General features: G+C 35.3%; 2 protein-coding genes across 3 annotated transcripts in view; one reads left to right on the forward strand and one right to left on the reverse strand.

Moving 5' to 3' along the window:
- Positions 1-1,127: 1,127 nt before the first annotated feature.
- Positions 1,128-3,068, forward strand: LOC106309639. Of its 2 annotated transcripts, none has more exons than XM_013746713.1 (5): positions 1,128-1,550; positions 1,642-1,935; positions 2,016-2,277; positions 2,351-2,482; positions 2,579-3,033. In XM_013746713.1, exons 1-5 carry the CDS (start codon positions 1,299-1,301, stop codon positions 2,680-2,682), a joined length of 1,044 nt encoding a protein of 347 aa, XP_013602167.1. In that variant the 5' UTR covers positions 1,128-1,298; the 3' UTR covers positions 2,683-3,033. The 2 variants fall into 2 exon arrangements, with proteins under 2 accessions (XP_013602167.1, XP_013602168.1); XM_013746714.1 differs by having other exon boundaries at positions 1,135-1,550; positions 2,351-2,452; positions 2,579-3,068.
- Positions 3,069-11,479: 8,411 nt separating this feature from the next.
- Positions 11,480-12,348, reverse strand: part of LOC106310664 — a 3,441-nt gene continuing 2,572 nt past the window's right edge. The window contains exon 3 of the mRNA XM_013747893.1: positions 11,480-11,777. Within this exon, the coding sequence (XP_013603347.1) occupies positions 11,620-11,777 (158 nt within the window). The 3' untranslated portion in view covers positions 11,480-11,619. The remainder of the gene's footprint in view (positions 11,778-12,348) is intronic.

The raw sequence follows: 12,348 nt of genomic DNA on the forward strand, positions 1-12,348 counted from the left end.
ATGATCCTGAATTTCCGTTACCACCACCGGATAAGTATTATGTTGTTGACTCTGGCTATCCAAATAAACAAGGTTTTCTTGCTCCATATAGATCTTCACGAAACATGGTCGTTCGATATCATATGTCACAATTCGAAAATGCTCCTCCTCCTCGGAACAAGCAGGAATTTTTTAATCGTTGGCATGTATTTCTGCGTTCAGTTATTGAAAGGACATTTGGAGTTTGGAATAAGAAATGGAGGATTCTTTGTGATTTTCCAAAATATAATATTGAAGTGCAAAAAAGAGTGGTATTGGCTACAATGGGTCTGCATAATTTTATTAGAATTTCGAATTTTGTGGATGATGATTTTGCAGAAATAATAGGACAAACACATATTGGAAACACCGAAGCAGATATTGATACAAATGAGATGGAAACACCAGATATAGCTAACGGGGATTTGATGGATAATATCAGAGAACAAATTGCAAATTTACTATGGGCAAATAAAAATACTATGTGATATGTTTTACAAGTGTTGTATTTAAATTTATGTTATTTTTTTATAATATATTATGTATTTGTTGCATTAATTTTTTTAATAAAAGACAGTATCTGAAAATTAAATAAATTTTTTTACATTTCAAATTATAATTTGAACCATCTTTTATCCGCTTTCACCATTCAAACAAATATTTTAAACCATTAGATCTGCTAGATCCGCTCTTGTTTCGCTAGATCCGCTAGATCCGTTCTCGTTCCGCTAAATCCGCTAAATCCGCAACGCTTGATCCACTTTTTCCATTCGGAGCGACCATACTCGAATCAAATATGCCTAATACACGCTTTCACATTCAATGCCTAATCGTAAAACCACCAAGTTGAAAGGGTAGTTCAGTAAATTCAATGAGGGCATTTGCCGAGGGAATGACGGTTTTAACTGCTATCACGTGCTGGTCAACCCGGATCACAGATATTCTGAGAGTAGGTCCCACTAATTTACTTTCCCTCGTAGTAGCCCAGTAGTAGGCCCACACTCAACTCTCCGCTGTATTCACATGCGCGTGAAGTCCATTTTCCAAACCTGAGGCGCGTGGAAACGAAACCTCTCCCCCACCACCACCGCCACCACCACCACTATCCACTAACTTCATCTTCTTCCTTCGCCTACAAATACCTCTCGTCCCCTTTCCCTCCTGAAACTGGGTCCCTTTCCATTTTCTTAAAAACTCATTATTGAAACTTAACGAAGCAGCAACCTCCGCTATTAAAAATTCACTTCTTCTATACTCGTGAGCGATTACTAAAGAGAGACATGAAGCCTACTTGCTTAGTCGACGAAGCTGAGTTCCGGCTTCCGCCAGAGTTTCTCACCGACGATGACTTTCTCCTGGAAAAGGAGAACAAGCTTTTTAAGGGTGATGAGTCCAACTTGTTCCCTTACGAGCTGAGTCGTCATGGATCCGGGCAGAACTCCGGTTTAGATAGAACCGTTAAGCCAATCGGTGACGAAGAGTATTACTTAACCGGATTTACCCGGAAAACGGTTCAGCCAACTCTGGATGATGTACTCTTATCTTATCTCTGTTTACCATCGATTCCACATTTTTTTTTGGAGGTTAATTTAAGTTGTAACTGTCGACTTATGGTTCACGCAGGTGTGGGGTGCGACTCGTTCGACTCTGTGTGGGGCCGGGATCGGTTATGGTCGTCGTAATCAGAACTGTCAGACGAGAGCTTCTTCTCACGCGGCGGCATGGGATATGTACTGCGCCGCTGTGGAGGAGTTGGCGATGGCGAATATCAGCGACGAATCGTACGGCTACAACAGTGGCAGAGGAGTTCTCGATCTTCCAAGAAAACATCCACTCGCCGCAGTTAAAATCCCCAAGGACGGATCAGGCTACTACAGTCGCCAATCTCTCCAATACAAGAAGCTACAAGCTATCCAAGTAACGAATCTCAAATCGACATCATTTGATTGTTATCAGTTTTGGATGATGATGATGATATTCTGTTATCTTTGTTGCAGTTTCAGCAGCTAAAGCAGCAACAGCTGATGCAGCAGCAGCAGCGCAGAGGATTAAAGGCTAATAACAACAAAACTGCTGGTCATGTGAATTTCTCGCCATCTGCATGGTCTAATCAGCCACACAGGCGCGATGGTTCGAGAATGCATGCTGTTTTCCTCGGAGACCGCACCGGGAAACCTAGATCAACCGGGACTGGTGTCTTCTTGCCTCGTCGTGTTAACCATACTTCCCATGCAGACGCCGAAACTCGCGAGAAACCAAGTAAAGTTTCAATGATCTTATCTTTAATTTATTTTGGTTCCGGTTCTGATTGTTTAGCTTTTTGGGATTTTAGCTCTTGCCACGGTCTTGGTTCCGGCTAGAGTGGCGGAGGTTCTTAACCTAGACGAATCTCTGGTCCAACAGCCAGTGATCCGGTCATCGGCTAGTCTCTATGGTATTATACCAAACCCCAAACAACCCATAAGTATAACTTTTTTTTTTTTTATCAAAGGATAACTATTTTTAAGTTGTCAATTTTGTAATTATTTGGTTAAAATCTTTTTTTTTTGTAAAATAACAGAGCCATCGTGGAGACCGAAGAGCAATAATGGTGGATTCTCGAGCCAGATGAAGATGGGACAGGGAGTGAATGAGCCTATGTTACCATCCGACTGGGCTTACTGACCGACTTGGGTTCACGTGAAACTTTTGGGTCTGTTTAGGAAAGGTTTGAAGAAAGTAAAAGGAGGAATAAGATTTAAGATTTGATGACATAGGGTAGTGAAATAGTAGCAAGATTAGTGTTTATTATAGATAGTTGAAGATTTAACCGACGAATAATAAAAGGAAGGAAGAAAGATGAAGAAGATCTTGTGGACAGAGACGAGGTTTTGGATCGTTTTAACCACCATTCGAATCTTAGTAGTATAATGTCTCCCTTTGGCTTTTTGTTGTTTGTTTTTCGGTTGTTCCTGAGATATTTAGTATCCCACTTCCTCTCTCTATCTCGTTTGTTCCCACAACTCTTAAGCAATGGATAAGTATTAATTAGTAAAATAATTTTGTTTGCCAATATTTGCATCCTGAAACAGGTCTTAAAAAACAACGAGGTACTAGGTAATAATCCGTGTTTTGCGCAGAATATGATTATTAGTTTCGTTATTTTTTAATAAGGAGACATTAATATGTTTAATCTCGATATCTAGTCGTGATATCGAACAAATAGTTTCATATTGTAATTTCTAAATGGATAATAGTTAAAAAAAAAAAAAAAATTATTAAGATAAATCATTTTACTACAATTTGGTCGACAGTGAAAGAAACACTAACAAAAAGAATATTTTAACTTCTAAAAAATTTAGATATTTCAGTTGTGGTAAATACTTAGTTATAAAGTGCTCACGTCAATGTGCACATGTACGTGTATGTAAAACTATATAAAGATGGTTGATAAATATATAAAGATACTGTTAATTAATATTAAATGACATTTTTTCAAAATAATACATGAAAAATAAAATTCTAAAATGAAATTATTTAAAAACAAAAATATTGTAAAATTTATATAAAATATAATATATAGCTTACATATAATTCTTTAAATATATATAACATATCAAATTGGATATTTGTTCCTATAAATATTGATATTTGTGATTTGTTTTTTTCTTACGGATATTGAATTTTAGTATTTGATTTGTTTCGTAGAGTAACAGATATCTGGATTTTTCGGTTCAAATCAAAACGGATAACGAATCGAATCAAAATTTATGAATAATTTGTCCAGCTCCATTCGTAAACAGTAAGAATAACCTAAAGAAGAATAATGCATGTGAGTTTTATATTAAAAAATATAAAGTACATAGTGTCAACATATTTATGAAGAGTTTGGCTGAGAAGCTCTTTACATGTGACATGTGTCCATTTTAACGTGAACGCATTTATTACAATGCTTCTACACGTGACAAGTGTCCAGTTTAGGGTAAACGCATTTATTACAATGCTTCTCCTTTAATATATATGGGATGTCCACCCATAGGTTAGCATAGGTTAGACCATTTTTTTTTAATTCGCCCAACCAGCTTTGTTATTAGAGCATGATTATCCCGTGATCCTTAAGTGAGATCCTTAATGATTATTTAATAGTTTAAATGTACTTAAGTGAGGTTAAGAACTTTAGTTAAGAAACTCCTATTTTTAGCGATCCAATGGGAGTTTCTTAATTAGAGGTTCTTAAAAAAAATTAATTTTTTTTTTAAATAAAATTTATTTATTAAATAAAAGGGCAATTCTCGTAATAGACAATTTTCAAGTTTTGGTCACAAAAAATAGATCACAAAAAAAAATGACCAAAATGTTTCATTTAATAGGTAAAATGACACTAATATCCTAGATATATAAAAATTAAAAAAATAAAAAATAAAAAAAATAATTTTTTTTATAGTTTTAGATTATATGTTTTCAAATTTGAACTTTTTTATAATTTTTTTTTTGAATTTTTTTTTACGATTTTTTTTTTTCAAATTTTCTTTTTGTAATTCAAAAATATTTTTTGAAACTATTTTTAAAATTTCTATTTTCAAATTTTTAATATTTATTTTCTATTTTATAAATTTTAAACTTCAAACCCAAATCTCCACCGCTTAACCCTAAACCTTAAGGTTTGGATTAGTTAACCTTAGGAGTATAAGTGTATATTTATCTTTTTAATAAAACATTTTGGTCATTTTGATTTTTAGAATCTATATTTGTGATAAAAACTTTTTTAATGTTATCATAGGGTATTTCCATCGCATGCATCTTCGATGAATACGAAGAGGGCAAACAAAAGATAGAAAGAAAGAAAATAAAAATAACAACAGTTTACGTCTTGACACGTGGTATATAACCCCACTTAAAAATCGATGCCAAAAACACCTACTTAAGGATCGGTAATGACTGATTTATTTTCTGTTGAATTATTTAAATAGGTCATTTCCCTTAAAAACCCAGTAAGGACCCTGCGATAATGTTTGTCTTAGTTCTTTCAATCATAATCTCTTAATTGTACACTTGTGATGATACAATAATATTTGTTCAAACAAAAATATAATACTTCCGAGAGTAAGATTTTTTAGATTTTTTTCTTGTTCCACAAAGATAGATTTTATATATTGTTAAATTATTTTTTTATATTTTTTTTTTTGAAAAATAATTTTTTTTTTGAAAACTTATTTTTTTATATTTTTTTTTTTTGAAAAATTATTTTTTTATATTTTGGAGGAACATTAATTGAAAATATTTGAATTGATTAAATTTAATTGGTGGAATGTTATTGCAAAGTGTATAATAAAATAAAAAATCAATTAAATTATAAATATTTATTAAATTTTTAATAAATGTTCGTACTATTACTTTTGGGAACTAAAAGAGTAATTGAAGCTGATTTATTAATACTTCATTTAATACTCAGGAGCACACGAACAGTTTGGGAACTGGATTTGATTAAATGCTGAAATGCTGGTCTTCTATAGAGCAACGTGCAGTCTTTGTCCTAAGCCATTTGCTGTTACAAAATAGACATTGTCGCCAGATTAATTATTGACACCGCCTTCAATATCGAAATCTTAGTAATGGCAGCTGTCTTTTTTTCAGTCAACAAAAAAAGAAGTATGATGGTGCACAAAAAAAGAAGGGTACGATATCGTCTTACGTAACTTGAGTTTTTTTTAAGATTACAATCATGACACGCATGTTTGTTTAAGCTTAATTATGGAGTATCATATAGTAATTCTTGAAACCACACCAATTTATTTTCTCGGCTTTCACAATAAGTATACTTTCTCTTGGCTATTTTTCGACCGTAATTTATTTGGCATTTTGTTGATTCTGTCAAGATGTTCCGAGAAATCAGGTGTGCACATTTTGATGTAGAAGGCGTAACATTATGACTTTTGTTTTTCAATGTCACATAATCCACACAAAACACTAAATATGCAAAAGGGTAATGTTATTGCCTCTCAACTTTTGCAGCGGATGGCCTAAGGCCTAAAGCCACCTGTTCGAGTTAAGCTGATTCGACCAAATCCGACGTCCGGTTTCAGACTAGACTGGGAAACCATTTTTGTCTTCGTGTTTGCTGGAGATGGGACCTACGTGTCGGATATTGGCGTTCTGTACTTTGACTGGTTCACGCGGTTCTTTGCGTTGTAGTTATTATTTGGATAAAGTTTAATGAAATTCACTTCCATTTTCACATGACTCCGTATTTATGCATCTTCTCCCAGATATCACATAAGATACAGACATACAGTATAAAGAGTATACAATATGATTGTGTCGAAGAAAACAACGCTTTTATACATGCATGTTGGTCTCTTTTTCACATTCACAGTCTCGTAGTGTTAATATTATAACCTGAAGTACTACATTTGTATTTTTTTACCCAACTAAAAAGGGGAAAACTAAAAAAAGACTACTCCCTCTATTTCATATTGTAAGTAGTTTTAAAGAAATTTTTTTGTTTCAAAATGCAAGTAGTTTTCGTATTTTTAGGTAATTTTTACATTTATTGAATTCAGTGTGACCAATCAAATTAAATAGATTTATTTTTATTGGTTAAATTATATCTAAACTATTTATTAGTATAAAATACTTTTTAAAAACATAATAATTTTCTTAATCTTCGCGCTTTTAGCCAAAACTACTTATATTATGAAACAGAGGGAGTATTATAAGCAATATAATAAACTAGTAACAATTTGATTTTTAAGTGGCGATAAATGCTAAGATCCAAATACACGTACGGTCCGGTGCGCTGAATGGGCAATAAACAAATCAGTGGCATTTGTGAAGGGCGCGTTTTAATGAGAAAAATCACGGTGTTTGATATTACCTTTGTTTCCGAAACTAAATTTTTTTAAAATATACACGTTTTTTAAGAATTTAATAAATGTTTCTAATTTAATTTATTTTTAACTTTATTAGTATATATTTTCCAATAACTTTTCACCAATGAAATTTAATTAATTCAAATTTTCTCAATTAATGTTTCACAAAAATATAAAAAAGTACCTTAACAATATAGAAAATCTATCTTTGTTGAACAAGAAAAGAATCCAAAAAATATTATTTTCAGGAACTGAGGGAGTAGTTAATGATGATGACTACTATGTACTGAAGACAAAACGTATTTTGGAATTGGTTTATTAAATTGGAGTAAAAGAGTATGAAGTCGGTCCAATTATAATGCAAGAGAATGAATTAGCAAAATCAGAGAAGTTCTGGTTAAAGGACACAAAAATTAAAAACTTACTTTTTAAAAGATAAATATAAATTTGAAATTAAATTATCATAAAACTAATAAAATATTTTATAATTTGGAACATCACATCTTATATTACGGAACGAAAGGAATAACTTTGAAATGTATATCTATTTCATCTCTCCCTTCTTCTCTCTTCTGTCATTATATTGATTTACTGCTGCTCTTGCAGACCAATTTCTCGAACATGTACACATTGTCATCCTGTATAGCATATATTGTTGGGTAACAAATTGGATTGTTGAAGACTGCGGCTCAAGCATATGAAAATAAGCTCTCAGGCCCATTTATCGAGACAACCCTAGAAGAAAATTTCGTTGCTTTTTTCACGGCGGCTCCGCCGTTGGCTCTCTTGCTCTGCCTTCTCCTCTGCTACGGTGGATCAAATCCAATCCTCAATCTTTGTGCTTCACTCATCCAATCTGTCTCTGTTTAAATTTCCATGGATTTGCCAGAGATTCCACCTTTCCGAAAGAAAGATTCGCTGCCCTGCAACAACAACCATGGCTCCACTGCTCCTTCGTCGACCACAACTCCTCCGTCGACCACAACTCCTCCGTCGCAAAGCAATAACAACAACCACGACACTGTTGGAATTGCTGACCACAACTCTGTTGCTCCTTTGTCGACCACAGCTCCTCCAACCTTTCACTGTAACGACGAGATCTTTGATGTTGTTCCTCTTGAGGCTCCTCAAACACAACTAGATATTCCTCACCAAACAGAAGATACTATGGAAGAAGACCCATCACTATTCGTACCTTCAATGGGAGCATGGTCAAAGCCACTTGTTCTAAAGTTCCCTTATCCTTGTACACCACCTGAGCCATCAACGCCTTGCAACTATGATCCACACTTGGTGCAGAGCCAGATTGAGAAATTTTGGCCTTCACTGGATGAAAGTACCAACTTTAAGAAGAAGAAATCTTCGCTGAAAGTACCTTCTTCACCGAACCTCCCAGTTACACAGTTGCCGCCTCCAGAACTAAAGGAAGATGGTTCACTCCGCTTTCCATGGGCTGCAAGGATGAACCCGGCTACGAGGAACTTGTATCGTGCTTCCAGCCAACTTTCAGACTTGATGGCACTCCTGAGATCATCATTCCAACTAAGGTACTTCAGCTTGGCCCTGAGAATGTAGGAGAATATGTGATTGGGCAATTTCATCGCTGTTCTGCTCCTTCGGGTGGTCTTACACATGCTGTTGTAAACCGTCTCTGGGGTAGAAGCTGCAAAATTGGTAGTCGAAAACTAGGAGAATCCTCTTACCTTTTCCATGTTCCACACAAAGAGACAAGACAGTGGATCATTCAACGTTGCGTCTGGCATGTAGATGACTGCTTAATGTTTGTGGCTCCTTGGAATCCAGAAGGTTCTTTAAAAATCCCTGAAATCTCCACGGTGCCAGCTTGGGTGACCGTACAAAATATTCCAACCAACTGCTACTCTAGACTTGGAATCTCGCACATTGCTTCAGGTCTAGGTGAGCCCATGCTTACACATAAGCCAAGGCTGGATCCCTTAAACATTGGAGAGGCTAAGATCTTGGTTGAAATAGAGCTCGACAAAAGTTTTCCCAAACAGATTGCATTGGACGATAAGCTTGGTAACATATTCTTAGTTGATGTGATCTACTCTTGGATTCCATCAACTTGTGGAAGATGTGGAAGTTTAGGTCACAAAGCAAAGAGGTGTCTACTAAAGGAAGACAAGATTCCACCAACAGATGAAAAAAGATCTGAACACAAGGATTTGAATATCCCAATAGTTGATATAGACTCTCTTTTGGATAATAGTGATTCTGATGTCCAGCAGAATCAACATGTTCCCTTTGAATTCGGGAAGCCAGTAGCATCCTCAACGGACATTAGTTCTTCACCAGCAACTACAGAGTTTACGTCTCCTCAAGTAGCTAATTCTCACAAGGACAGCCCTGCTACTCACGGTAATTCACTTCCGAATGCAAAGTTTACTCTATCTTCTACACTAGCAGGTACATCATCTGCTCACACTTCTTTACAAGTTATGGACGATGCTCCATCAGAAATTATCATGGATGAGGATACAATACTCTCAGCAAGTGATCCTTTAAAAATGACTCCTCTTTCAACCGAGTCAATCCAAGATGTTAGTAACATGGAAAGTGATTTTCATATTACTGAACAAATGGATGAAGTTGGAAGCATGACAAGAGGGGGTCGGTTGATCAAACCGACACAAAAGTACCAAGATATGGGATGGATGACAGTTCGTGGAAAAGGAAAACGAGGCCGTAGAGGTCGAGGTTCCTATCAAGCGCATTAATATCCTTTTTAGTTTAGTTAAGCTAAGAGTTGTACTAAGTTTTCAAACTTTTATAGCTCTTTTTTATGTCTACTTCATGTATCACACTTTCTCAAATTATGTGATTTAACAAATCACATCTGTACTTTGTTTTAAATTTTAATGAAAGCCTTTTTTACAAAAAAAAAAAAAGACTGCGGCTCATAATCTCTCCTGTAACTTAGGATATCTCTAACCATTTTTATTTTAGAGATTTTTATTATAGAGAATTGAAATTTTGTCCTAATGTGTTCCTTCATAACAGAGGCAAATTTACCATTTCTCTATAATAGAGAAATACAACAGAGCAAAAAATTCATTTCTATTTTACTTTTATAATAAAAAATTTTAAAATAGAGGTGAAATGGAAATGGTCTTAGTGGCATAGTATAGGTGCAGCTGATTTTGTTTTGGTTTCCCATAAATGTTTTAACCATTTGCAAAAATAAAGCAAAAGAAAATACAAACCCGTTCCATATTACATGAGCTACAAGTTAAGCTCATGAGTACGTGCAATGTAAGTTCGTTCTCTTAAAGCATTTCCGGTGTACATTTCTATATTTTTTTTCTGAAATAGAGATTTTTGTTGCAAAGTTTGATTTTTTTTCTAATGTATGCATATATAATAAGATTTTTAATTATATACAAAAATATAAATGAATCCTATTTTTTGCCTTTATATTTAAAAATGAAGATATCAGTTTTCTATATTTTTGTCTATAAATAGATGAACTCTATCATAAGTATACATTGGAGCAAACTCACTTTTATAATACAGCTCAACTTTAGGTTTTTTCATTTTATATACAATTCAACTTTACGTTTTACCATTTTATATAAAAAGCACCAGGATAAGCTTCAAGAGAAATTGAACCATAAACTGAAAGACATTTGTTCGTATTTATTAAATAGATGTTATAATCGAGGTATTAAGCATCGAGGTATTAAGTTGCAACTGCACAATACTATAGATTTCTCCATTGTTATAAACTAATCAGGGATGGTAGACTTTTTCTCTCTCTTCTCTCTCTGAGATTCCGAGAGATTAAGAGTCGCGGTGGTCCCTTCGACGGTGAAAAATTTCGATTCTGGTACACGGTGGTCCTCTCGACGGCGTGTAGCCGGCTCTTGTTTCTAGTGGTTCGCGCTCCCTCTAGCGGAACTATCTGGCTTCCGTTTCACGGCGATGAAGCTCTGACGGCGTTTATGTGCTCTATCTTGAGCCAGTTCGGTCGTCTGCGGTGGTGATCGCTGGTTATAGTATCAAATGTTTGGGTTGGTGCGACCGAGATGTGTGACGTGTTCTTGGTGTGTGAGGGCCTGAGCTTGGATGAGCTCTCGATTTCGTTTTTCGATTGAGCTCTCCATCACGTTCGATTGAAGAAGCTGATTCCAACAATCTTCCAATACAGTCGTTGGAGGTAGATTCGGTGGCTCTGGTTAAGGTCCCGGTTGATTTCGGTGTTGTGGGTATGATTCCGGCGTGGTCCGGCGAATCTTGCGGTTCTTTCTCGTCTTCGCCGACGCTAACTTAGTGATTCGGTCACGTTCGGTGACGGTGTTTGGTTGGGTGACGTGTGTCTTCCCTTGATGTTAAAGGTTGACACGTGTCCTTCTTTTTCGTTAATCTTAACACGCGTTTTGTTGGTGTGTTTTCGTCGGTTAGGCCGATTAGGTAGTTTGGGCCGAAGACCCTGTTTTGTGTTTGGGTTTTATTTGGTCATTTGGTTTAGGTTTTGAGAAGATGAGCCTTGTTGTATGGTTTTGTTTTTGAGCTATTGCCTTTAAATAAAATTTAGATGGAAAAAAAAAAAAAGTTGCAACTGCACATGGCATATAACACGAAAACAGAGTAAAGATATGACAAAAGTTTTTACTATATGGGAAAATGTTAAGGAAAAGAACCAAAAATCAAACTCACTCCGTTTCGTCTTCTTTCTCAAATGAATCAATATTAAACATAAATCATGACACACGTGAAATTAATAACATTACTTTTACATAGCGGCCGGAGCTAGAGCAGGGGCTGAGGTGTCGGAGACAGGACCTGAATTAGGCTCGGAAGGCCCAGGAGCGGCACCGGAACTGAGCATTTCCAACATTGAACGGTGAGGATTTATCCGCTGAGCATCACATAGATCAGGTAAAAATGCACCTGCATGTAGTCAATTGGTACGTTACGTCAAATTTACACTTTACATACATATTGTACCAGCGTAATTTGCGTAACCATATTATGCAGTAGATAAATCACTATCATTCAAATAATAGTTAAGTTAGTGAAGCATAACAATCAAGCTCCTACCCAAATTCCTTGCTTTGGCGATAAGAAACGCCCGAAATATTAAAGTAAGTTTCATGCATGCTTAGAAAAAGGACCCGACCCAAGGTCCCAAGGAATATAGCAAAAACACATAAAACACACAAGTACTAGGTAATAACCCGCGCCATGCGCGGAGTGAAATAATTGATTAGATTATTTATTTTACGTTATAATAAAAAAATTTGTCGTATAGATTTTCAAGGGATGGGCATTCAGATATCCGTTCGGATCCAGTTGATCTATTCAGATTTCAAATTTTTAGAGTTAGAAATTTAAATATGATTCGGATATTTACAAATTTTGGTTTGAATTTGGTTTAGATTTGGTTCAAACATCGTAGGTTCGATCGGTTCAAGTTTGGGTACCAATTTTAATAATGATGTTTTAACAAAAATCCAAATGT

The sequence above is a fragment of the Brassica oleracea genome, chromosome C8 (genome assembly GCF_000695525.1).
Source record: "Brassica oleracea var. oleracea cultivar TO1000 chromosome C8, BOL, whole genome shotgun sequence".
Taxonomy (NCBI): domain Eukaryota; kingdom Viridiplantae; phylum Streptophyta; class Magnoliopsida; order Brassicales; family Brassicaceae; genus Brassica; species Brassica oleracea.